At 38.4% G+C, this 23650-nt stretch overlaps 1 protein-coding gene across 3 annotated transcripts in view; it reads left to right on the forward strand.

Annotated features, from left to right (window-relative positions):
- The window catches only part of SERPINI1 (serpin family I member 1), a 73949-nt gene extending 50566 nt beyond the window's left edge, over window positions 1–23383 (forward strand). Inside the window, exons 6-9 of one of the 3 annotated variants that reach the window (XM_045788593.2) lie at window positions 3363–3460; window positions 16031–16117; window positions 17747–17836; window positions 18068–23383. In XM_045788593.2, coding sequence (XP_045644549.1) covers window positions 3363–3460; window positions 16031–16117; window positions 17747–17836; window positions 18068–18144 — 352 coding nt within the window. In that variant the 3' untranslated portion in view covers window positions 18145–23383. The remainder of the gene's footprint in view (window positions 1–3362; window positions 3461–16030; window positions 16118–17746; window positions 17837–18067) is intronic. The other 2 variants (XM_045788595.2, XM_087861382.1) reach the window with 2 other exon arrangements.
- Window positions 23384–23650: the final 267 nt, after the last annotated feature.

Below are 23650 nucleotides of genomic sequence, written 5' to 3' on the forward strand. Positions count from 1 at the left end.
AATTAAGCACTTTAGTTTCATGTTTATAAAAGAAAACTAATACATAAGCCGTCCGATTTTGTTCTTTGACATGAGTGCTTTTTATTAGGTTTTTCTACAGAAGGTGTCTTGATTAGTTTCTTAATTGCTTACAAGTTTTATAAACCTCCTTATATGTAATATATATTTATTCTTTTCTAACACTTGCTCTCCACACCTGAGTCTCTGATGCTTCTGCCCTCTACATACCTCTTCAACTTACTCAGAAAGTTGCAAATGCACGATTACATTATTAAAATAGGCATGCTTTTTTGGGTTTAAAAAAGCTGTGTTGTGGCTTTTTATTTTTAAGTTCAGTGGGCGAAATGTAAAATCTACCTATAGTTTGTTTGTTTTTAAATAGCCATTGTTAGAATTATAGTTAGTGGTGGGGCACTTTGCGGTCAGACAGACCTTAGCTCATATCCTCATTCTACCACCTACTAGGTGTGTGACTAGGGCAAGTTGCTTAGCTTGTCTGAACTTTGGTTTGTTCTTCTGTAGAATAGAGATAATAGTACATAATCTCATAGGATTCTGTGATGTTATCATAGGATGATTAAAGAGATACCGTATGTGAAAGAACTTGCATAGTGTCTGGGACATTGTGAGCCCTCAGGTATGGGAGATGATAATGATTATTTTATGAATATTAGTCTATAGTAAGAGGAAAGAGATAGTAAATGCATAAGAGCTATTTCTCGGTAGTTTGATAAGGAAACAAAGACGAGAAATGGATAGTGGAAATTATTCACATCCTGTCTTCAACTTTGAACAAACATGCTCATGGTCACCTAGATTGTTTTCACTTCAATGTATGTGTATTGTTCTATACCAGACACTATAGATATTGAAATAAAAAAGATACTAGATTTGACTAATTTACATCTAAAGCAGCAGAGATGAAATAGCTATTTAATCAAATTACTCCACCACTACTAAAGTGCAAATATACACCTTAACATCTATAGTAATGTGAATGTTATACGTCACTGCAATGTCGTAAGTGCTATCAACACAATCTGCCCTTTATTACATGCCTCCTACATGTTGGAACCATCCTAAGACTTCTAGGAACTTTTGGGGCACTTGGATAGCTTAGTTGATGGAGCATGGAACTCTTGATCTCATGGTTCTTAAGTTCGAGCCCCATGTTGGATGTAGAGATTACTTAAAAATAAAATCTTTTTTTTTTTTTTTAAAGACTTCTGGAGGGGCATCTGGGTGGCTCAGTGGGTTAAATGTCTGCCTTCGGCCTAGGTCATGATCTCCAGGTCCTGGGATTGAGCCCTGCATCTGGCTCTCTGTTCAGGAGGGAGCCTGTTTCTCTCTCTCCCTCTGCCTGCCACTCTCACTTCCTCTCTGTCAAATAAATAAGTAAAATCTTAAAAAAAAAAAAAAGGACTTCTACAAACTTTACTCAATCCCCGCAACAATACTGTGAGGTAGGTATTATTAATGTCACTTCCTACATGCCAAATCCAAGGCTCAGAAATTAAGGAACTTGTCCAAATTCAACCTGGCTAAATTACCATCCTCACCTGAAACAGTAAACCTCAGAAGTGTGAAACAAACCAGGTTGCTCTTAAGAAGTACAAAGCATCCTTACTGATCTCTTCCTTCACTTTCCTATTTCAGGTAGATCAGGACATATAGAATACGACCTGGATCCATGCCCCTGCTCTGCCATTTATTAGCCATATGACCTTGGTCAAGTTATCTCATCTTTCTCCTCCTTGGTGTCTTCTTCTGTTAACTGAGGATAATAATAATACCTACCTCCAAGGATTTTAGTGATATTTGAACTAATCTGTTACACTCTTGGAATAGTTTTTGGTATAGAGTAATCTCCATATAAGTGACAATCAATCAATCAATAATAAATGTAACACACACACGCAAAGCACCTTAATCAAGCCATTGAATGTATTCTTTGAGACATTCCATACTTCCCTACTCATCCCCCTTTTCTACTTTCACAACCAACATCTGCTTTTTGTAGGAAACAAAAGAAACAGTGCTAAGTCCAAGTTAAAGTGTAGGATATGGATAAAATTCAGGACTTGGTTTAATATGTTTGCTATACATTTATTTCTCTATTTGTCATATTTTCCATAAACATGAACTTGCTAAAACTATTTCCCCCGATTATTCCTCTTGATGTCTGAGTGTTGTTTATAGCAACCATTCCCTTATCATTCTTAAAACCAGACATCAGAAATCATGCTAATGTGATGTTTTGTGACTGTGACAAACTTAGCTTTTTTAAGGATACAGCCCATTGCCTAAAAACTTACATTTATGATCTTTATTGATCAAGAAGCAACATCTTAGGAGAAAAGGAAATGTTTACTTCTAGTTGTTCTCACTTTTTATGAAAAAGTAATAACCTTTGCTTAAAAAAAAAACAACAACTGCATTTGTGTGTCAATGCAGCCATGTTTGCTCCATGGTTTTCACTAGAAAGATGGGGGATACAATTCACTGGTTTGGGAGAGACTCTATATTAGGACCAATCAGGCTCTCTGTGGAAACCATTTTTAAAAATTAATATTCTGTTCATGACCACTGTACTTATTTTCATTTCAGTTTTAAGTAATGTTTTATTTCTTCTTGCAAATGCGATGCACATTTATGTATAATTCATAAAGCCCATTAGCACAAAAAAAATACAAATTTGTTATTCTTTTGCTTAAAAAAGAATCTCTAATATAATTGTAAAACTGTACAGTTTTTAATATGTAATATTTAATTCACTTTCGTTGATTAACATCTTTTCTGTGATGCTACCTGGAAAACAGGCTTAGGTCCTGGAGGTTAATATAACCAGGAAGATATATCTTTTTAACATGGTAGCTTTTATGTTTCCTTCCTCTGAGTGTATGGAGTTGAAATGTAAGATGTATCTGTTATACAGCAATTGGATACAATGTTGGCTCTCCCTTTCCACAGGGAGCTGAGCAAGGATGCTCTGAAAAGAATGAATGTAAATGTTTGATTAGCCATTGACAGCTTAAAAAAATCCAATATATTACTAGGTCACACGATTTTGAAGGCTACTCATTTACATGTTTTATATTCTTGACCTCAAAACACTTATTCCACCATATATATCACAGTTTTGTGTCCACATCAAATAGTTTTCCTACTTAATACTTTAATACTGTTCTGATACATTATTCTTTTTGCTGTCTCCTCTTTTTATAAGCACAATCAAATACTAGCAGTCAAAAGCCAGTTTTAGCATAATTTATCATTAAAATCAACATATCCAACATTTTTTATTCTTGTCCCAGGTAACAGGATGCTGTAACTAAATGCTTTCCCCCCTCTGTGTTCTCCAGGTTCACAGTGGAACAGGAAATTGATTTAAAAGATGTTTTGAAGGCTCTTGGAATAACTGAAGTTTTCATCAAAAATGCAAATTTGACAGCTTTGTCTGGTAGGAAATAAATACCAGTTTTTTAAAAATGTTATTATTTCATGAAAGATTTTAAAAATGATGATGTTCTCAGCACCTTAAAGATTTAAGGGTCAAAATTGTTCCAGGGGGTGGGGGAGATGTAGAGGCTGCTTTTAGGCAAAAGGCTTGAGCAATAGAAACTTGATCAAGGCAGAAGAGCCCACAGTGACCCCCTGGCTGAACGTAGACACACACACTCAGAGTACCCGTAGGCCCTACCTAACCAATGGGCTACTTGCAACCCCGTGCAGTTACCAGAAAAGGAAAAATTCCATTTGTCATCATATCTCTTCACCTTCCCCCTTTAAAAACAGCCTCCACCCACTGGCCTCCTGGCAGACAGCCTCTCCTCTGCTGTCCTGCCCGCTGTTCCCTTATGGTGTATTCACTAAACTTCTAGCTCCTTTTAAAAAATTAAATAAATAAAAATTTTTAAAGAATGATGATGTCGAACCCTCTATTTACTATGGAGTTCTGAGGTAAAATAAAGTTATCATTTGCCAGATAAATATAACAAATATATTTACCTTCTATACACAAAGCTATAAATAACAGTCATAACATTAAGTTTATATTATTCTGGTCCACATCTTATCTTCAACAGTAGATATTCTCCAGAAGACAGTAGATATTCTCCCCATCCTATCTGACACAGTGCCTTGTAGATAATCAATAAACATGTTGATTTAATACCTCAATATGTCCAGTTACAGTAAATTATATAGGAAAGAAAGAAGGAAGAGAGGATAAATGCATGCCTGCTGTGAGAACCACACTTTTTAAAAGAATACCTAGTGAGATTATGTAAAGATTATTTGAAGTCTTCAATAAGAAAAGAGTGGTTTTGAAGAAGTAGCTTCAAAATATAGCCGGCATGTTGGATGTTGAGTGATTTCTTTTAAAAATCCCAAGGCGAGGGGAAACTAGTTGAATTATTGGATTCAGATGTCCTCATTTGTTCAGGGTAAAAATCATTAACATAGTAGCAACATTAAGTACTTAGAACATGTAAAATCCTTTTGGAAATATTTTAAGCAGCTCATCCCAAGACATTTATCATTGAAATAAGGTATCTGTGAGTTTAAGACTTAGCTTATATAATGATGTTCTATCATTTCTATAGAATATGGAAAATAAAACAATTTTCTGATGATATCAAAATAAAAAAGAACCCAATGTGTAAGTCCTCTTTATATGCAATTTATTGGCCCCGACGCTCCAACCAGAGAGCTGAGGCATAGAAGTTTCCTGAGCAGTTCATGTGTTACAGGAGAGAATTTAATTTTCCTCTCCTGGAGTAAGAGCCTATAGAAAATCAAGCTGCCCCAATAATAGCTTCTAAACCTGGAGTATGAGGACCCATGGATTGAATTCAGTCAAGTGGATGCTCTACCCTGAAATTGCATATAAGTGTGGACTCACGTGCACGTGTGCATGCACACACACAGAAAAAAGAGAGTGGAAATAGGTTCATAGCTTTCAGGAAGCTCCCAAGGAGTTTATAATCACAAAAGGCCTTGCCCTCCCAGATTTAGAATTGGACAGATTGTTTTCCAAGCAGCACTCAGCGATGAGATGATGTTGATGTATTTGATACTACAACTTTTACCCCTTAATTAGAGAACTCACATCTCAAAACACTAGTAGAGTTTTTCTAAATGTCTGCTATATAAATGTTCCTGTCCACCAGAGAAATGCAAATTTTGCTCGAGTAAAGGAAAACCTTTACTTGGCTCACATCCAAGCTCCTAGGGCTCTGATCTTTTTAGCGGGGTTGTCAAGGAGGTAGAACTGGTGGAGGTTCAAAAGCTCATGGGTACTTTTGTGCTTGAGTCAGAAATATATTTGTGGCTCAAGCATAGTATAATTTAAAGTTCTTATGTTCCCTTCCTCAGGAATTGAGAGAATCTGTCTACCATACTGGCCAAATTCCAACTGGACAATTACATTCCACTTTCTTACCGTGGCTCTATTTTCTGTTTTATTAGCGATTCCTCACTGTTTCACCCAAACATCTCGGCAGTTATTTCCCCCGCACAGAGTATCTGCAGCTTTTCAGTCTTCAGAGAGTTGTGCTGCAGTGGCAAATCAATTACTGTGGTCAGTGTAGCTTAAAATTTTTGACGTATCTGGGAGGTTTATAATGTAATATTTAATTGCCTTTAGTATGTCCAGAGACAATAGAGAATAAATATGTATTATGAATGCAGATGGTTGGAAATTTGAAATAACACTCAGGTATTTCAGGGTTCATATAGTCCATGTGTGAAGTCTCTGTTCGTTTGACCAAACCAGTCAGAATTGAATCCTTCTCAGAGTTCACAGCTGCATTCCCAGGGCCTGGCACCTGGCTGACACCTAGTTGGCACACAGTCGATGTCCACTGAAGGAGCAAAGGAGGGAGGGAAGGAGACAAGAGGTTTCTTTGCGACCACCTTCTATATTACATTTCTTGGAACACTGAACTCCTTAAAACATTAGTAAGAAATCCAGGATTGGCCATCCTCAACCACCACCCAATTCAAGTCTTCAGGATAACTTGATGAAAGATCTAAAGTCAGCTTCTCAAGCTTTCAGTGGAAACTCTTTCATTCTTAACTCCCTGGTTTTGCCAAGACCTTGGTAGCCTCAGCATGTCCACCCACCCCAAACAATACTTCCTTTTTCTCCTTCTCCCTCCCTGTCTCTCTCCCCTTCTCTCAGTCTCTCTCTCTCACACACATGCATGCACATACACATTAATTTATGAATCATTCATTCAAAAACTACCTAGTGACACAAGTATAAAACTTCCCTCTCTGCTTTCACTAGATTTGATAGTATTTATTCCCTGCATCATTCATTTGGGCACCATATGCTCTGCCTTCCATGGTTGGTGTCCTTTTCACAGTCTAGGTTTCTGCCTCTCCAAATGATGTGAAAACCCCACTGATTAAAGTGTCTATATGCTTAGTAACCCCTACAAGTACCCAGGAAAGTTACTAGCATGTATTTGATTATTACTTTCTACCTTAATGAATTTCATGGGGAGAATTTCATGGTGTTTAAGATACACATTCATCACATTCAATGCCATGTCTCTTCTTTTCATTTAATAACTCTTCATGAGTCAGTTGGTGTGAGCACAGGACCAGGTCATAAAAATGAAGACATGACTAAGATATCATACCTGCTGTAAAGAAGGACACAGACTTGTGGGGAGAAAGACATAGACAGTTGGATTTAATACGAAGAAGCATGACAGAAATGCCTTATTGGAGCGGTGTGTCCAGGACACACCAGGACAATTGTGTCCTCCAGGGAACATCTGGCAATAGCTGGAGACCTTTTGGGTTGTCACGACTGGGGAGAGCTACTGATATGTATCTGGTAAAGGCTGGGGGTGCGTCTACATATGCCTAATGCACAGGACACAGCCCACAACAAAGAACAATCCAGCCCCAAATGTCAATAGTGATGAATCAAGAAACCCCACACTACGGAAAGCATTGTGGAGGCAGAGAGGGAAAAGAAAGTCAGCAGGCAGAATGGGAGCTTATTCGTTCAAAAGATGGAGGGGGAGAATATAAGTATGCAGTTAAGCTTTCAAATGCATTGAACATTTTTGAATAATGTCTTAGAAAATGATAGCAATGGTTGCCTCTAGAATACAGAACAGAGGCTCCCAAATGAGAGAGGAGATTTTGTTTCGTCTATCGCTGTGCACTGTTGGGGATTTTGCCTTCGGTATGTATTACTTCTTCAGTTAAAACTCTTACTTGAAAACTGGGAAAAACCTTAAAAAATTGCACTTAGAATTTGTAAATTCAAAAGCACCCAGGAAACAATTCAGTACTATTGTGACAGTACTCATTCCTAAATTATGCAATGAAATTTTATCTTTCTTTAAAAATAGCAAATATATGTTAGCAGTGGAAAAACAATCCTGCTCCACATTTTCTTGCTTCTGGAAAAATTGAGTGACTTGAGAGTCCTTTGCTAAGACCTCTTGAATCCACTCTTTCATTCTGTATCCCACGGCATCCACCTTTATTTCAGACTCTCATTACTGCTGCCCCTGACGATTTCGATAGCCCCCTAAACGGTTTCCAATCTCTTTTCCATCTAATCCGTCTTCTCTACCACTGCCAAGATTAATCACCTTAAAACCCGCTCTCAGGTCCTCCCAGTTCCTGTTCAAAGCCTCCCTTCAGTCTGCTGTGCCCTGCCCACTGCTCTGCAGGGCATTCAGACCTCAGCTCCCTCCGCCTTAACGCCGGCTGATTCCTTGCACACAGCTTTTGCTGCGCCTCACGTCTCCCCAGGGCCCCAGTTTTATAAAATCTCTCCCACCCAAAACATCTCCTGAATGGATCTTCAGCTCAGACATCCCCAATTTCATCAAGCCACATGATTACACCAACCAGAAGTAATAGCTCCTTCGTAAATTCTACGGCATTCTGTACTTCTGCTTATGCTGCATATCACATCTGATTTCACATTATCATTATTTATGCATCGGATATCTTTTGCCAGAATTTAAACCTCTCCAAGATTGATCCCTATGTGTGTTCAGGGAGCACACAGTTCTTTTCTGCCTCGTACTCACTGAATGAAGAAATGAATAAGATGAGATGCTCTGTATTTATTGTGCTTATTTTTTTTCATCTCAATTTGATGTCCGTGTCTTTTGTCGTGAAATTCCGTTAACATAAAACATAGTCAGACTCATACAGTAAACATGGAATCTAGAGACTGCTGAGAGTCATTTTCTTCTCAGGCTCCATGTAAAAGGCTCATCTAGTTGCAGAGAGGCTCCTGTTATAGAGTAGGGATGTTTTTGTAATGGAAATGAATGACTGTCAGCATTTGGGTTAATAGATAATCCTCTTGGAAGGTGGAAAGGGAAGGAGAAAGAGACAACTAAATCCTTCAGCACAAAGTACAAGCTTTAATAAAGGAGCCAGTAAAATAAAGGAATTAAGAAGACACAGCAAAAGCCACATTCAGGTCGGACTCAAGTGCTTAGATTTATGCCAGACTGACTCTTCCATCCTGCCCTGTTTGTTCGGCTCCTCCTTGCACCCGTAAGTCAGAGGACTGTGTTTCTCTTCCAGAGCCCCACCTGCACTTCCCCTCTCCTTTCTTGCCTGGGCTATTGTAACAGCTAACAAACTTGATGGTCCTGCCCCTAGCCGTTTCTCATCTGATTCACGCTTTACAGGTCCTGCACAGATATCTTCTAAAATCAAAGCAGATGTGCCCTGTTACTTCTGGATGGAGCCCAGGCTCTCCAGCCTCATAGTCCAAGCTCTTAAAATCGGGTGTATCCCTTGCCCTCCCCCCCTCCTTATGATGTAAGCAGGTTCCAATAGGACCTTCAAGTCCTTGCTGCTGCTTGTCTCACTTGACAAGTATAATCCTTTGCTTGGAATGCGCTTGCATGATTCTCTGACTTTCCCTTTTCTGCTTATCCTTCAAGAACCAGCCCAAATGGCACCGCCTCCAAGAAGCTTTCCCTGATATCTCTCCCTTTCAAATGGTTTACTTTCCCTCATCTGGGCTATTGTGGTGCAAAGTGCTATCACAGGTTCTACCTTTTCCTTAGATTGTTTGTTCACATACCTGTCTCTGATCTCAGAGCTCCTCAGTAGCAAGGGCTGTGTCATAGATGACTTCTGTCCTCAGAGCCCAGCATGGTGTGGAGACTGGGACAGATGCTGGGGGGGGGTGCGTGCAGTTGGAAGTGGTGCTGGGCCCGCCTCGCTCCAAGTGTGGAGGCTTCTCTCAAACCCCTGGCCCTCCTCACTCTCCTCGCTCCAGCCATACAGGCCTTCTTTTGGGTCCTTGAACACACCTGGCTTGTATCTGCCTCTACACTAGCTTTTCCCTCTGCTGGAAACTACCTTCAGGTGTTCCCATGGCAGGCTCCTTTGTATTCCTTAGGTCCCAGCCAAGTTGACCTTCTCAGATATGTCTTTCCCAACACCTCAGGTCAAGAAGGTCCTCTTCCCTGCCCTCATCACCAGCCAACACATCACCTCATCTTGCTTCTCAGTAACACTGACCAGACCCTGAAATTGTGGCCATTGCTCAATTTGTATTTTTATTGTCATTGTTATTTAATTTCTGCTTTCCTCCTCTTAGGAAGGAACTGTTTAGTTCACCAGAGTAAATCCAGTGTGTATCAATGATGTCTGGCACATGAGAGGTGCTTCGTACCTGAATAATGAATGAATGAATGCATGAATGAATCAGTAGTCTATAACAACATTTCTCCAGAAAATCAACCAACCAACCAACCAAACAAGATTCCTACCTTGAAGGAGCTCAAATTGTACAAACCTTTCTAAAGTTCATGGGTGGGGCTGAAGCTAAAAATATTTCAGCAACTCAAGTACAGAGACGCTTTTGGTATTCTCGGGTTCTGTTATGGAACTCTCTTCATTTTGTTATTTTAAGCATGTCCTTGGTGACGCAGAAATCTATTTCGATGGGCTGTGTTCAGGAACAGTGCCGCGAGGAAGCGGTGGCACGCACTGGTATGATGGCCGCCCCGCCACGTCGTCTTCATCACACATACCCCGAGCCTTTGGTGCCCGCACAATATCTCAGACGAACAGAGAGCTTGATAAATATTTGCTCAGTGACTGAATGAACGCCTTAGTATTTTGCCCTGCTTTCTTCAGAAGAGCTTGAATTATTGCCCAGCTCTTCTCTGGGAAACCTAGGGTTTGCTGGCCCCGTTCCCATCGTATCCTTTGTGAAAAGCCGGCTCCTCACTGCCCAGAGGAAAGTTACTTGGCAGCAATGTCTGCTGTGGCCAGAAGAGAAAAGACTGCTTGGGGCCAGCGTATGGATTTTTTTTTTTTTTTGCCTGTAGTTTTGTCTTTGATTTATTTATTTTCTTTTTTAGAGAACAATGAACTTTTCTCTAATTGATAAGACAGGCTCATCAGTGTAAATCTCCTTCACCCCCCTCCCATTCTGGTCCATCAAATATGGTGCTTCCTTGGTACCCAGCAGTGTGCACAGAATTGCAGGGAGGGGATAAATTGGATGAGCACATCCACACCCTTAAGGAGTAGGTGTGTGTGCTCGCGGGAAGGACGGCCTTGATCGGCACATCATTACATCAGGATGAGCAACTTTGTAGGACAAGCATAGGAAGCTTGCGCTGTATGCCACGATTGGGCGGCCGCAGACCCATTCTCGTTGAAACCACTTTCAGCTTACATTTGAATGTGACTGCTTGAAGTTTGTCCCCAGAGAGAAAGGTTTCATTTTCTTTTTCTCCCCCTCAGGATTTGTGATGTGATTTCTTTGTCGCATTTTCTCCTACTGGTGTATCTAAAGGGATGGCGGTTTTCTATAACTTGAGAGTCCTCAGGTCTCACTTACATCTGCAGATGTTTGCTGTCTGTCGTGCAGCAGTTCATCACCCCTGGGAGTTGGAACATTGGATTCAGTCTTTGTGCTGCTGTCTTTGACATATAGATGATGCCGCCAGCCTGCTGGATCCCATCCCCTAGCTCTTCTACTCAATTGGATTTTTAAGTCTTTTAGCCTGTGCATGGTCTTTGTGTTCTTTCCCTCCCTAGTGCTGTTGTCCATCCATTTTCCTAGAGCGTCTACTTTGGATTAGTGTCATATGTTTTATTTATTACAAGAATACACTTTATAGCCACACCTGTGAACAGAATTGGGGTCATGGTGCCCTTAGAGGGACAACGGTCTTACAATAGGAAATAGCTAGTCCCTTTCATTGAACAATTACTAAGTTCCTGTTTATTCTAGGTGAAACGCTGGGAACTTGCACATGACCAGGAAACTCTCTTTTAGTTCAGTTATTAGGGCCACCAAATGCTAGAAGCCAGGCACACGACGGGCAGTGGCACAGTCCTTGCCTTCAGGAATTTGACAGTCCAGGAAGAGAGAGAGATAGATGCAGTATGGGAATCAGAGCCTGGGTTCAGTAGGAAAGAGTGGTCCATTCTGCTTGGTGGAGAACAGTAATCCAAAGAGAGCAGAAAAGGCCTGCTAGGCCTCGAAGCTGAGCCGCAGAAATAGATTGGGTATCTGACTGTACAGGGTTGAGGGAGTTTGTGGGGAAGCAAAGACACAGAAGTGAGCGAGGGTGGTATGTTTAGGGGACTGCAGTTCAAGTAGCCTGGAACCCAGGGTGTGGGATGAAGCACGCTAAATGAGTGACGCGTGGGCAACCTCTCGGAGACCCTCACGCTGCACCCGAGGTCTGTGGGTACGCAGTATACGGAAGGCAAGGTGGGAGGCAGAGGCAGCACAAGTGGGAGACAGGGTTTTAAGTAGGGTTGTAGTGGCATAAACTGGCTTGTGTCTGATGAGATCACCCCAGAGGAAGGCTTGGTGTGAAATGGAGGCAGTTACAGCAGTTCTCAACTGCTGTCATTACACACTGTGATGTCCCTTGAAAACTCATTTTAAAAAAGTATTTGCATACATTGCTGGGTTTAACTTTCTGATTAAAAAAACAAAACAAAACTTTTATCTCTACATTAATAGGTGAGCTTGGCCTATGATTTTCTTTTCTTAGATGGCCCTGGTTCAATTTTAGTATCAAGGTAAGATTATCCATAGATGACTTAGATTGCTTTTATTCTCTTTTTAGAGTTGAAAACAGATTTATAACAGAAAACCCTATCTTTTCCTTGAAGGATTGGTTAAATCACCTAGAAAATCATCTAGGCTTGGATTTTTTTTTTTTTTAAAGACAGGGGGAGGAGGGGAGGGCCAGAGGAGAGAGAGAGAGAGAGAGAGAGAGAGAGAGAGAATCCCAAGCAGGCTCCAGGTCCAGTGCAGAGCCCAACGCAGGGCTTGATCTCACAACCATGAGATCATGACCTAAACTGAAATCCAGTCAGACGCTTAAACCACTGAGCCACCAGGTGCCCCTAGGCTCACATTCTTTAATTTTGAGGAGGGAAGAAGTTTTCTCTACTAATTCAGCTACTTTAATGGTTACTGGATTACTCAGATATTCTATTTTTTCTTCATTCAATTTTATAATTTATACATTTCTATAAAATTGTCTGATTGATGGCAAATGTCTTTATTTTCAAAATTATCTGCATAAAGAAGCACAAGAATCTTTTGGGGAGATGGAAATATTCTGTATCTTATTTGTGGATGTGGTTCAAAACTTACCGGGGGCTCCTGGGTGGCTCAGTCGGTTAAGCGTCTGCCTTCAGCTCGGGTCACGATCCAAGGGTCCTGGGATCAAGTCCCACATTGGGCTCCCTGCTCAGCGGGGAGCCTGCTTCTTCCTCTGCTTTGCCACTCGGTCTGCTTGTGAGCTTGCTCTCCCTCTCTCTGACAAATAAATAAATACTATCTTTAAAAAAACGCAAAAACTTACCAAATTGTGGTGTGGCTTGTAAGATATATTTTGTTGTCCTCTATTGTAATTCTTATACTGTAAATACATGCAGTTCACAATAAATAGGTCATACCTCATAAGCTGGTTCACATACATCTGCAGGAAATGATACAAAGTATTTTTTGTGATTTTAAAAATTCTGTATCTTTAGACATGTTCTCTTTTGTCTTCATATTGTTTATTTGGGTGGTCTCTTCTTCCTGAACCTTGTTAAAGGTTTGTCCATTTCATAATCTTCTAAATAACTAGCTCTGTGGGAAGAACCCTCAGCATCCTTGCTTTCTTGATCTCTCCGCCATGGTGCCTTGCACCCCTCCCCAACCTCTCACCATTTCGTGCGGGTCCATGAAGGCATATAGGAGGTTAGATGACTGGAGAAGGGTACCTTTGTGGCAAAAGCCAGCATTGAAGGGATGAGATTCCTTCTTTCAAGGTGTCTAGTGCAGTCAACGGATCAGGCTCAGGAGCTAGGAGGCAGTTTCCTCTGCTCAAGTCGACATGGCTCAAGTATCATTCGGTGACTATGAGAACTCCCCTCAGAATAGGTAAAGAGGGCTTAGCTGGCAATGTGGATACTCATTACCCTTTAGGAAGTACATTCTGTCACTTTGGCATTCAGGGCCGTAATACCGGCTCTTGGTGCCTGACCCCACCTTCACTGGCAGACTGAACGAAATGGGTAGCAGGATATGAAAAATAATATAGCATCAGTTAACTACTAAATAGTTAATATATTTTTCTGTCTTGGAATTCATGTGTTTGTTTCGCCAGCTAAATATATCTGACTAGTTACTTAATGCAATTTATATTGTTCTTTTTATTTGTTGAAAAAAAAAACTAGTCTTCTGGATTTGAGGGAGCTAATTATACTTAATTGTTTAATGTAAAAGCTCTATTGCTTTTTTTTTCTTCTAGTCATCAAATGCATTCTAGAAGAAAATATCATAATATGTGAGACAGACTCTTTCAAAATGCAATCCTTATATCTTAATACTAAATATAAGCTGAGAAAGTAATATCCCTATTAAAAGTGTATTCAGAGTTGCCACTCAGTAGTCTTGGGCTTATTCAAAATAAGCAGGTGCTGTGCAACAGATGTACCAAAAACATTGTTGAACACTATTCCCTATCAGTATAAGATAATTATGTGTTTTTGAAAACTTGAAAGAAAAATGTATGTTGTGGGTAGGACTTGGTTACTGACAAAGTCTTACTAAGTAACCTAATGGGAAATGCACTGTGCTTTTACTAAATGGTGCATCAGCCACAAGATTATCTTAAATTTGAATTCGACCTCCTGGAATGGAAAAAGGGGGTGGGGGTGGGGGCAGAAACTTGAGTAATCTTGTATCTTGCTTCCTTGTGCTATTTTTCTTTTTATGTATTTGAACCATCTTTTGTTCATTTTGTTTCAGTCTTGGGGACAAAAGTTGGAAGCCCAACACTGAAAGCTATTGCGTAGTTTGCTGTGGTTGCCCTAACAAAGTCCCCCAAACTGGGGGGTTTGAACAACAGATGTTTGTTTTCTCATGATTCTGGGGGCAGGACATCTGAGATCAAGATGTCTTCAGGCTTGGTATCTTCTCAGGCCTCTCTCCTTGGCTTGTAGATGTCTGTCTTCTCATAGTGTATTAACATTCTCCAGATAAACAGGACCAACAGGGTGTGTGTGTGCATTTATATAGAGAGATATATCTATATCTATACAGAGAAAGAGACAGACAGAGAGACTGAGAGATTTACTTTAAGGAACTGGCTTGCACACTTGTGAAATTTAAAATCTGCTGGGTGGGCTGGCAAGTTGGAGATTAAGGGAAGAGTCCAAAGGCAGTCAAATGGCACAATTCTTTTTTGCTTAGAAGTCAGTCTTTGCTCTAAAGCCTTCAGCTGGGGGTGCCTCAGTGGCTCATTTGGGTAAGCTCCTGCCGTCAGCTCAGGTCATGATCCCAGGGTCCTGGGATCGCGCACAGAATGGCGCTCTCTACTCAGCGGGGAGTCTGCTACTCCCTCTCCCTCTGCCTGCCGCTCCCCCTGCGTGTGCTCTCTGTCTCTCTGTCAAATAAATAAATAAAATCTTAAAAAAATAAATAAAGCCTTCAGCTGATTGGATAAGGCCCCCCACATCACAAGGGCAATCTGCTTTACTCAAAGTCCACCAGTGTAAATGTTAATCTCATCCAAAAAAAACATCTTTGTGTAAAACATCCAGAATAATAGTTTGACCAAATATCTGGGCACAGATATCTTGGCCCAGCCAGGTTGACACATAAAATTAGCCATCAGACATGGTCTTCCCTCTCTATCTCTCTGTGTCTGAATTTCCTCTTCCTACAAAGACATCAGTTATATTGGAGTAGGGCCAGCCCTAATGACTTCATTTTAACCTAAGACTCTATCTCTAAATACATTCATAGTCGGAAGTCTTGGGGGCTAGAACTTCAACACATGAATTTTGAGAGAACACCATTCAGCCCATTACAGCCATTAATTTAAAAGTAAACATACATAGAAAGACAACTCGAAGGGAGAATGAGACCTCCCAATACTGAAAATATGTTATTTCCTCTGACTTTAGGATAAGGCATGTTTGTGAACCCTCAGATAAGCCAAATAACTGGAATGGAAAGTAACTTTTTAATATTCACATTTCTACAATCCAGCAGTCAAATTTGTTTTTCTTTGCCAAGGCTATTTCTATTATCAGAGTAATTAGAGATTAGATTTTTAAAAACTTCTTACTCTGGTTATATCTGGATTTCACCTGTTTTCATTTTGTGCTTTAAAAATTTCAGATTAGAGTGCAACTTGTGAGATGTTTTTATCTTGAGTTATGAACTAATTTGAAGTTGCTATTAAAAACAGAGCCACATTTCTGCTTTCTCTGGCAATATAAGAAATAAACAATGGGAAAATTACCAATAAAAATGAAAGGAAACATTAACAAGAGAATATAAAATAAGGACAAATAGAAAACACATCTTCAAGGCTTCTCTGAAATCATAATATAATCTGACGACATTATCTCTTCTATTTTATATGAGTACCTTAAGTCCCTTGTATTTTCCAAAGCTGTTTGAATAAAGGGTAAAATGCTCCTCTATTTCTGATACTGAAGAAATTCTTCTTTTCTCTCTCTCTCTCTCTCTCTTTTTTAGATAACAAGGAGATTTTCCTTTCTAAAGCAATTCACAAGTCCTTCATCGAGGTTAATGAAGAAGGCTCGGAAGCTGCTGCAACCTCAGGTGCCAAGTTATAATTTTCTACAATCTTCTCACATTTTTTTGATTTGTATTTTTAAAACAATTTTGGCCGGGGTGAAATGAGGGTCATTTTTAGAACAAAGCTAAAAAACACTGACTCTGCTTTAACTCAGAAGTCAAGCTAATGCTGAACGAGCTAGAATTTTCTAAATAGAATATGAAGCATGCACTTACCTCCAGTGCCCTGACACAGAGTAACTCCCACCCCTAATGAGAGGCAGGAGGACATTGGCGGCTCTGTGGGACAGATTTCCCCCATGTGCTGCCTGTTTAAATATTTTAAATATTTTCTTGTCGCCCATTTAAACATTCTTCTTCTTACCTAATTACTTGTGGAAACTAGTTTTTTGTTGTTTTTTTTTTTTTAGATTTTATTTATTGGTCTGAGATAGAACACAAGTGGGGGAGAGGGGCAGAGGGAGAGGGAGAAGCAGACTCCCCGCTGAGCAGGGAGCCCAACCAGCTGGATTCCAGGACCCTGAGAGCCTAACCTCAGCTGAAGGCAGATGCTTAATGGACCGAGCCACCCAGGCGCCCCTGGAAACTAGTTCTTAATTTTGTCAAAAGTTTTAATTTTTTAAAAGCACACACATAAACAAGACATAATAGTTTTAAATAATTTTAACCGAATAATGCTGAAAAATAATTTTAAATAAATAATTCTAAAATTTTGACTCAAATCATGTGTTCAAACAAAATGTTAAATGTCCTTGATTATTTTGATTGTTCTGATTTCCCCAGTTAAATGAGAATGATTTTTTTCAATGACTTTTATTTATTTATTTATTTATTTATTTATTTATTTATTTATTTGGATTTGTTTCAATCTCATGTTCAACTGCTATGTTCAAATTTTAGTAGGATTTTTCCTTTCTCTAGTAGAATGTAACCTATCATTTTTTAAAATTTCTGCATACATTTGTCCACTAAAAGAATATCATCAGTTAAAACAGTGTTTTTAGGAGGAAATAGAAACACAGTAGTCTTAGGCATCACGAAAGCTTAAAATCTTACATAATTTAATCTTGACCTTTTCCTGACAATGAATCACCCTGCAGCAACTATAAAATGATTATCCCATAATAAGCATCTCAGGGGAATTCAGTTTCCCAGCTGTAGGAAACATCATGCTTCTCTTACTGTGTATTTTCCCTTTAATCACTGCCATTCTGGCCACTTACTAAAAGCCTGGCTTGCTTGCTATGTAAAAATCCCCATTTTAGACAAAAGGAAATAATGATTTGGGAATATAAAGAAACTTGGTTTTTTGTTTGGGGTGTTTGTTAATTCTCCCCCTTTCCTTAGCTCAAAGGTCATTTTGGTAAAGCCATATGTATCTATGTGAAACTGAGAATAAAAATTTAGTAACAGGCAGAATATATTTTTCTAGTATTTTTGGCGGAATGGAGGTAGGAAACTGTGTGTGCATGTGTGTGTTTAAAGATCAAGTAGAAATGTTACCACCTTTACAATTTTTTCTCTCTTTAAGTCTCTAAAATTTTGTTTCCTGTAAATTGTTGCCTTTGCATTACAGTAGATGGTTTTAAAAGAAATCACTCGTTAGTCTTTGCACATGCACAGACATGTAATTACTTTCTCCCTGCACTGTAGGAATGATTGCCATTAGTAGGATGGCTGTGCTGTATCCTCAAGTTATTGTCGACCATCCGTTTTTCTTTCTTATCAGGAACAGGAGAACAGGTAAGTCTGTAAGGAGAACAGAAGTTTATTTATAGGCCGAAAAGAGATAATTTATTAAAATTGAGAGCATTTTTTCCATATTACTTATCAGATAATTTCTAATGTTCAAATTATTTTTTTAAAAAGAGAATTATTTATATTTTTAGAACACTGCTGATTGTCAGCAAGAAGGAAAGTAAATAGCCCCTTTTTTTTTCACACCCTGTTTTGTTCACTTCCAACCCAATGCAGGTACAGTCCTCTTCATGGGACGAGTCATGCATCCTGAAACAATGAACACCAGTGGACATGATTTTGAGGAACTCTAAATCATTTCATATGCAAAATAGTAACTAAACACGTTATGTTTGCAACTGGTATATTTAAGATTTGTGTTTTACAGTATATCTTATGATAATATTTAAAAGTAGTTCCAGAAAAAACAATGTATGTAAATTATACGCCAACTTGTCAAGGAATGTGATCAGTGTCATTGAGGTCATAGTCCTGTGCTGTCATTGTGTCTGTTGCGCTGGTATTTAAAATAAAAGTACATATTGATCATGTGAACAACTCTGTTTTCATTTCACAAATTGTAGTATAAGGATACTTCTAGGTAAGATTTGGAAATGGTGATGTTTGGGGACATCTTAAATCTTTCATAAAATCATGCAAAAGCAAAGCAGTGGAGTCAGTTGGCACTATTACACTCACCGTAATAAGCAATAACAGGTCAGAGGAGGACAAGCACTCCCGCAAGCTTCTAATTGTTATTTCTCTGACGATGGTGTGTAGTGTAGAATAAAAGAATGTAAACTGAACATCTTCTGTAGGCTCCATGATAAAACCTGATAGAAAAGAACAGGACTATGCAAACCCCTAGATTATGGCTCCAGCTTATTTACGAGGTCTTTAAAAACCCACTGGGCTTCAGCAGCCTGATGTAGATTAGAAACCTGGTGTATCACCATGTTTTGCGGCTGCAGGTAAAATCCAAATTACAACAAAGTTCCCAAAAGTCCCCAAATAAGCCATATGAGCAAATTAATAATAAAAATATGCCCTTTGATAGGTCACCAAAAAATTAACGAGAAAAACCATGCGAGGGCAGATACTGGAAACTGGCAGGTCAGGGGCTGAATGCTGCCCTCAGAAATGTTCTTGTTCTTGTTTGTCCCTGTGGAGGGTTTTTATGTTTTGAACTTGAATGTCTGTAATTAGGGTATCACAGTCTTGGTTTCTCCCATTGGTCACCTGATGGCACTTGGATGCATTTGTGTTTGGGACCCCTGGAGAGTTATAGTAAGTACTTTGCAGAATATAGTCGTCTTTTTTCCTAGTACAAGTAGTCAATTCCAGTGGGGGCACTGCCCACATCTGAAGGTCTCCAGTGAATGACTTGGTTATCCTTTGGCTGAGACAATGATATTCCTTGGGGCAAAGGGATGGGTGGGGAAGGAGCTAAGGGAAAATTATTTCATCAGGTTTCATGAATGGAACCAGGCCCATATGACACCACATTTTTGATTCTATGATTAAGGGTTGCAAAAAGTTTGAAACATTTTCAGAACTTAACAGAAACAATTTGCATGTGACTCTCCTGCGTGTTAGGTATTTTGCTATGATTTGGAGCTGTCAACAAGAACTGATATTATCACTAACTTTAATTCTGTTTAGGGGAATAATTGTTTGAGGAAACCAGGCTTGGCCCCATACCTACTGAATTCTAAACTCTGGGGAAAACCTTGAAAATCTATGTTTTTAACAAGTTCCCTTAGTGATTTTGTTACACACTAAATCTTAAATATCACAAAAATAAAGGATATGCGTGGAATGCTTACTTATATAGTAGTTGTTTAGATATAGTTAATTTATAGAAAATTAGACCAATCAATAAAGTACCCTAAAGTATCATAGCTTCTTAAACTTTAAGTGTAAGGGAGTAACCTGGGGATCTTATTAAAAATGCAGGCTTTTGTTTAGTAGGTCTGGGGTGAGACCTGAAATTCTGCATTTCTCACAAGCTCCCAGGTGATGTGATTGCTATTGGTACATGGACTCAGGCTGGTATCAAAACTCCACATAATATAAGGTTTGCATGTTTGATACTTTTATATGTAGAAACAAAAGCTGTATAATATTCACACAACTTGGAGAGATTTAGAGGGTGGGGTAGTAGTCTACATTAAAAATGCAGTGCACTTACACAAAAAGAGAAAAAAATGGTTTTATTCTAAAGCTTCTTTTTTCATGTATGTACTGTGGAAAAATGCAGACTTCCTCTACCTATTAGAACACTTGAAATATATTCTTTAAAAATATAGAGACATTTATAGGCAATATGCACAAAAAATTTATGAATACCCAAGGACACAATGCTTCACACTGAATCTTTTACAGCTTATGTTTTCAGAAGACTTATAGTTTATTCATAAAGCCGAGATTGTTGTAGAACAGTGCTCTTGTTTTCATTTAGCATGTACACAGATTGGGCTAACTGGTGTTGGTTCAGTATTGATACTCGGAGTTTGTGATATTCTTTGTTACCATATCACTACTTGTTAAGCGTTACATATATTGCTATATCTGTATGTCCATCAGTCAACTAAATGAGTTACCTGTAAGGAAGAGTAAACATCATTAGACAAGCGTATGAATCTTATAATGCCCCAAGTGCAATTTTTATTAGCTGATAGAAGAGTAAACTCCACCATTCAGAATGTTTACCTTAAAATATTTCAATACAATTCAGATACCCCTTAAATGAAAATGGATTCTGCCTTGTTATTAACATGTCTGTGGAGTGCGTAAAAATAGAATACTTGATAGTACCAGCTTTTTCCTATTGTTGGACTTATAATTTCTTTAATATCTTCTATTCTGTTAAAAAGGTAACATTTCATAGCTCAGCTCCATTTCCCATAAAAAGTGTAGTTGATCACACACATTGTACACAGCTTACGGAAATTTCTTTCTCTTTGAATATATATTTTGGGAAGAAATCAACAATTATATATCTTTTGCTTCTATTTTAAATCTTTCCAGCTTTATTGAGGTATAATTGACAAAATTGTATATATTTCAAGTGTACAATGAGATTTCATATACACATACAGTGTGAAATGATTACCACAAACTGATAAACACATCCATGATCTCACGTATCTTACCTTTGCATGTGTGTGTGTGGTGAGAAGACTCACTCTCTTAGCAAATTTTAAGCATACAATATAGTATTCTTAACTACAATCACCATGCTGTACCTTAGAAGCCCAGAACTTTTTCCTCTTATAACTTGTTCATCTTTGGCCAATGTCTCTCCGTTTCCCCCACCCCCTAGCCCCTGGCAACAGCCAGTCTACTCTATTTCTCTGAGTTCTACCTTTTTTTTTTTTTTTTAAGATTCCACATTATGAATGAGATCATACAATCTTTGTCTTTCTTTATTTGGCTTATTTCACTCGGCCATAGTGTCCTGCAGATTCATCTATGTTGTTGCAAATGGCAGGATTTCCTTCTTTTTCATGGCTGCATAATATTCTTTTGTATATTTGTGTATATATGTATATGTACATATATTACAAAGGAATAGTTATATTACATTTTTTATCATACATCAATGGACACTTAGGTTGTTTTTATATCTTGGCTATTATGAATAATGCTTCAATAAACATGGGAATACAGATGTTTCTTCAAGATACTGATTCTGTTTCCTTTGGAAATATTTTAGATATTAACCCTTTATGTGTGATTTGCATGTATTTTCTCCCATTCTGTAGGTTGCCTTTTCATTTTGTTGATGATTTCCTTTGCTATGTTAAAGCTTTTTAATTTGATGGAGTCGCACATGTCATTTTTGCTTTTGCTGCCTTTGTTTTTGGTGTCACAGCCAAAAAATTATTGCCAAGACCCATGTCAAGGAGCTCCTTCCCTGTGCTTTCTTCTAAGAGTGCAAACATGGAGAATATGATACTTAGCCCAGCCTCTTTGTTTCATGTCTGCCAACAAAGTTATTCTTGAAGGAATGTTGAAGCCTCGACATGCACATAAAAATAGCTTATGGGAAAAAAATCTGTGTCTCGTGAAGACAAGGCGAGAGATTTCCATAGAAGAATCAGTTTGTTTGTATTTTATTAATTACTGTGGTCCAAAGTGTAAGAGAGACTTTAACATTAATCAGCTCGGAGTTAAAGGCGCATCCTGTTCATGTCGGTTCTGATTTTGGTGAGACAGAGATCCATATATTTGTGAAAAAGATGTTTAATTAATGAAAATAAAACCAATGCAAATAAAATACATACTGTCCTTTGTCCAAATACATTCTTTATTATATATTAAGTATAGATGAAATTTTCCTCTATTTGAAAATTGCAGTTTTTGTTTAACTGGGGAGAAATAAAGTGGTTATGTGTGACATATGGCATGTTCCAGAAAATGTTTCTTCAGTCATCAAGCTTCCAGCTGATGTAGCAGTTTTTTTCCTCTTCCTCAAATAAGAGACAATGTTTCATCTCTCTCATTTTCTGAAAGTTTTGTGATAATTCAGGGATACATAAATCTGACATTTGTTCACACAATTGCTCTTTGCTCTGTCTGTTATTCAAAGAAAATTGCTGATGGAGAGATTATCTTTTTCTGTATGATTGAGTGACCCCCCTCTTCTGGTGTTTTCTGCTTAAATATTTATAACCAGATAGCTATGGAAAAAACACAGGCTGTGATATGGGAGAGAACCAAGTTTAAACATCAGATCTGCCACTTACTACATATCTGTCCTTGGAAAAAGTTGTATAATCTATACTTTCAAATAATAACATCTACTTCATAGGGTTGTATTAAAGATTAAATGATATAATATGCATGAGGAATATAGTAAGTATTTGATACATATTAATCACTCATGGAAGGCTCACTATTAGCATTAACAATCTCATATTGCAGATCTTCTAAGCCATATAATTTCTCACACTTTAACACTTATGAAAATGGAGTGATTGATAGTGTCTCACTATGGCTGGTAAAGGTGGCAGCAGTGACATAGAAGGCGTCGTTTGTGCATATAGTAATCTTGTTGCATGACGATCGTCTAACTGAAATCCCTTGGCTTTTCAGTCAGAACTCTTTGAGAACAAATCATAATGACTATTTGAGGAAGCATCGTAAATCCTGGTTATTGTCTAAAAACCTTTCATTGATTTTTTTCTGTAAGATAGTGCCAGTTTCAAAATTTGTAGAATAGTTGTCAATAGCTTAGAAGAAAGTTCTAGAGACAGAAATTGCAGTCTGGGCATGGCTGTGTCACCAATGCTCTTAGGGGCACAGAGGACAACGGTGTGGGCAAACACAGACATCAAGCACTGCACGGAAAGTGACTTGGATCTGGACTCTGTGTTTTAGAAACATTGTATTTTGCTTTACTTTGCATTGTATTTTGCATATTTTCATTTAAAAATGTATGTAACTATGACACATAATAAAATTTATTTAAATAAGTCTAAAGACATACTTAATGTTTTGAATGAATTTAAAATAAATGTGTATTCTACTCAACGTGCCACAGTTTAACTGAGTGACCTTTTTTTCTTTCTTAGTAGTACATAAAATGAAGGAGTATCTTACAATTTATGTCTTGAATTGGATGAAATAGTACATTATTCACATCAACACTTGTGAAGGAATCACATTTATTAAAGTACATAGCAAGTGGAAATGTTGTCACCTATAATTTCCAAAAGATTGCCTTTATCAGCCATTAGAAGGGTTATTTAGAAGTTCAAATTCAGAAAGAGAGGAGGGAGTAAGTGAGGGAGGAAGGCAAGAAGTGGTAAAGCA

The sequence above is a fragment of the Ursus americanus genome, chromosome 4 (assembly GCF_024610735.1).
Source record: "Ursus americanus isolate L20-20 chromosome 4, mUrsAme1.1.p, whole genome shotgun sequence".
NCBI lineage: Eukaryota > Metazoa > Chordata > Mammalia > Carnivora > Ursidae > Ursus > Ursus americanus.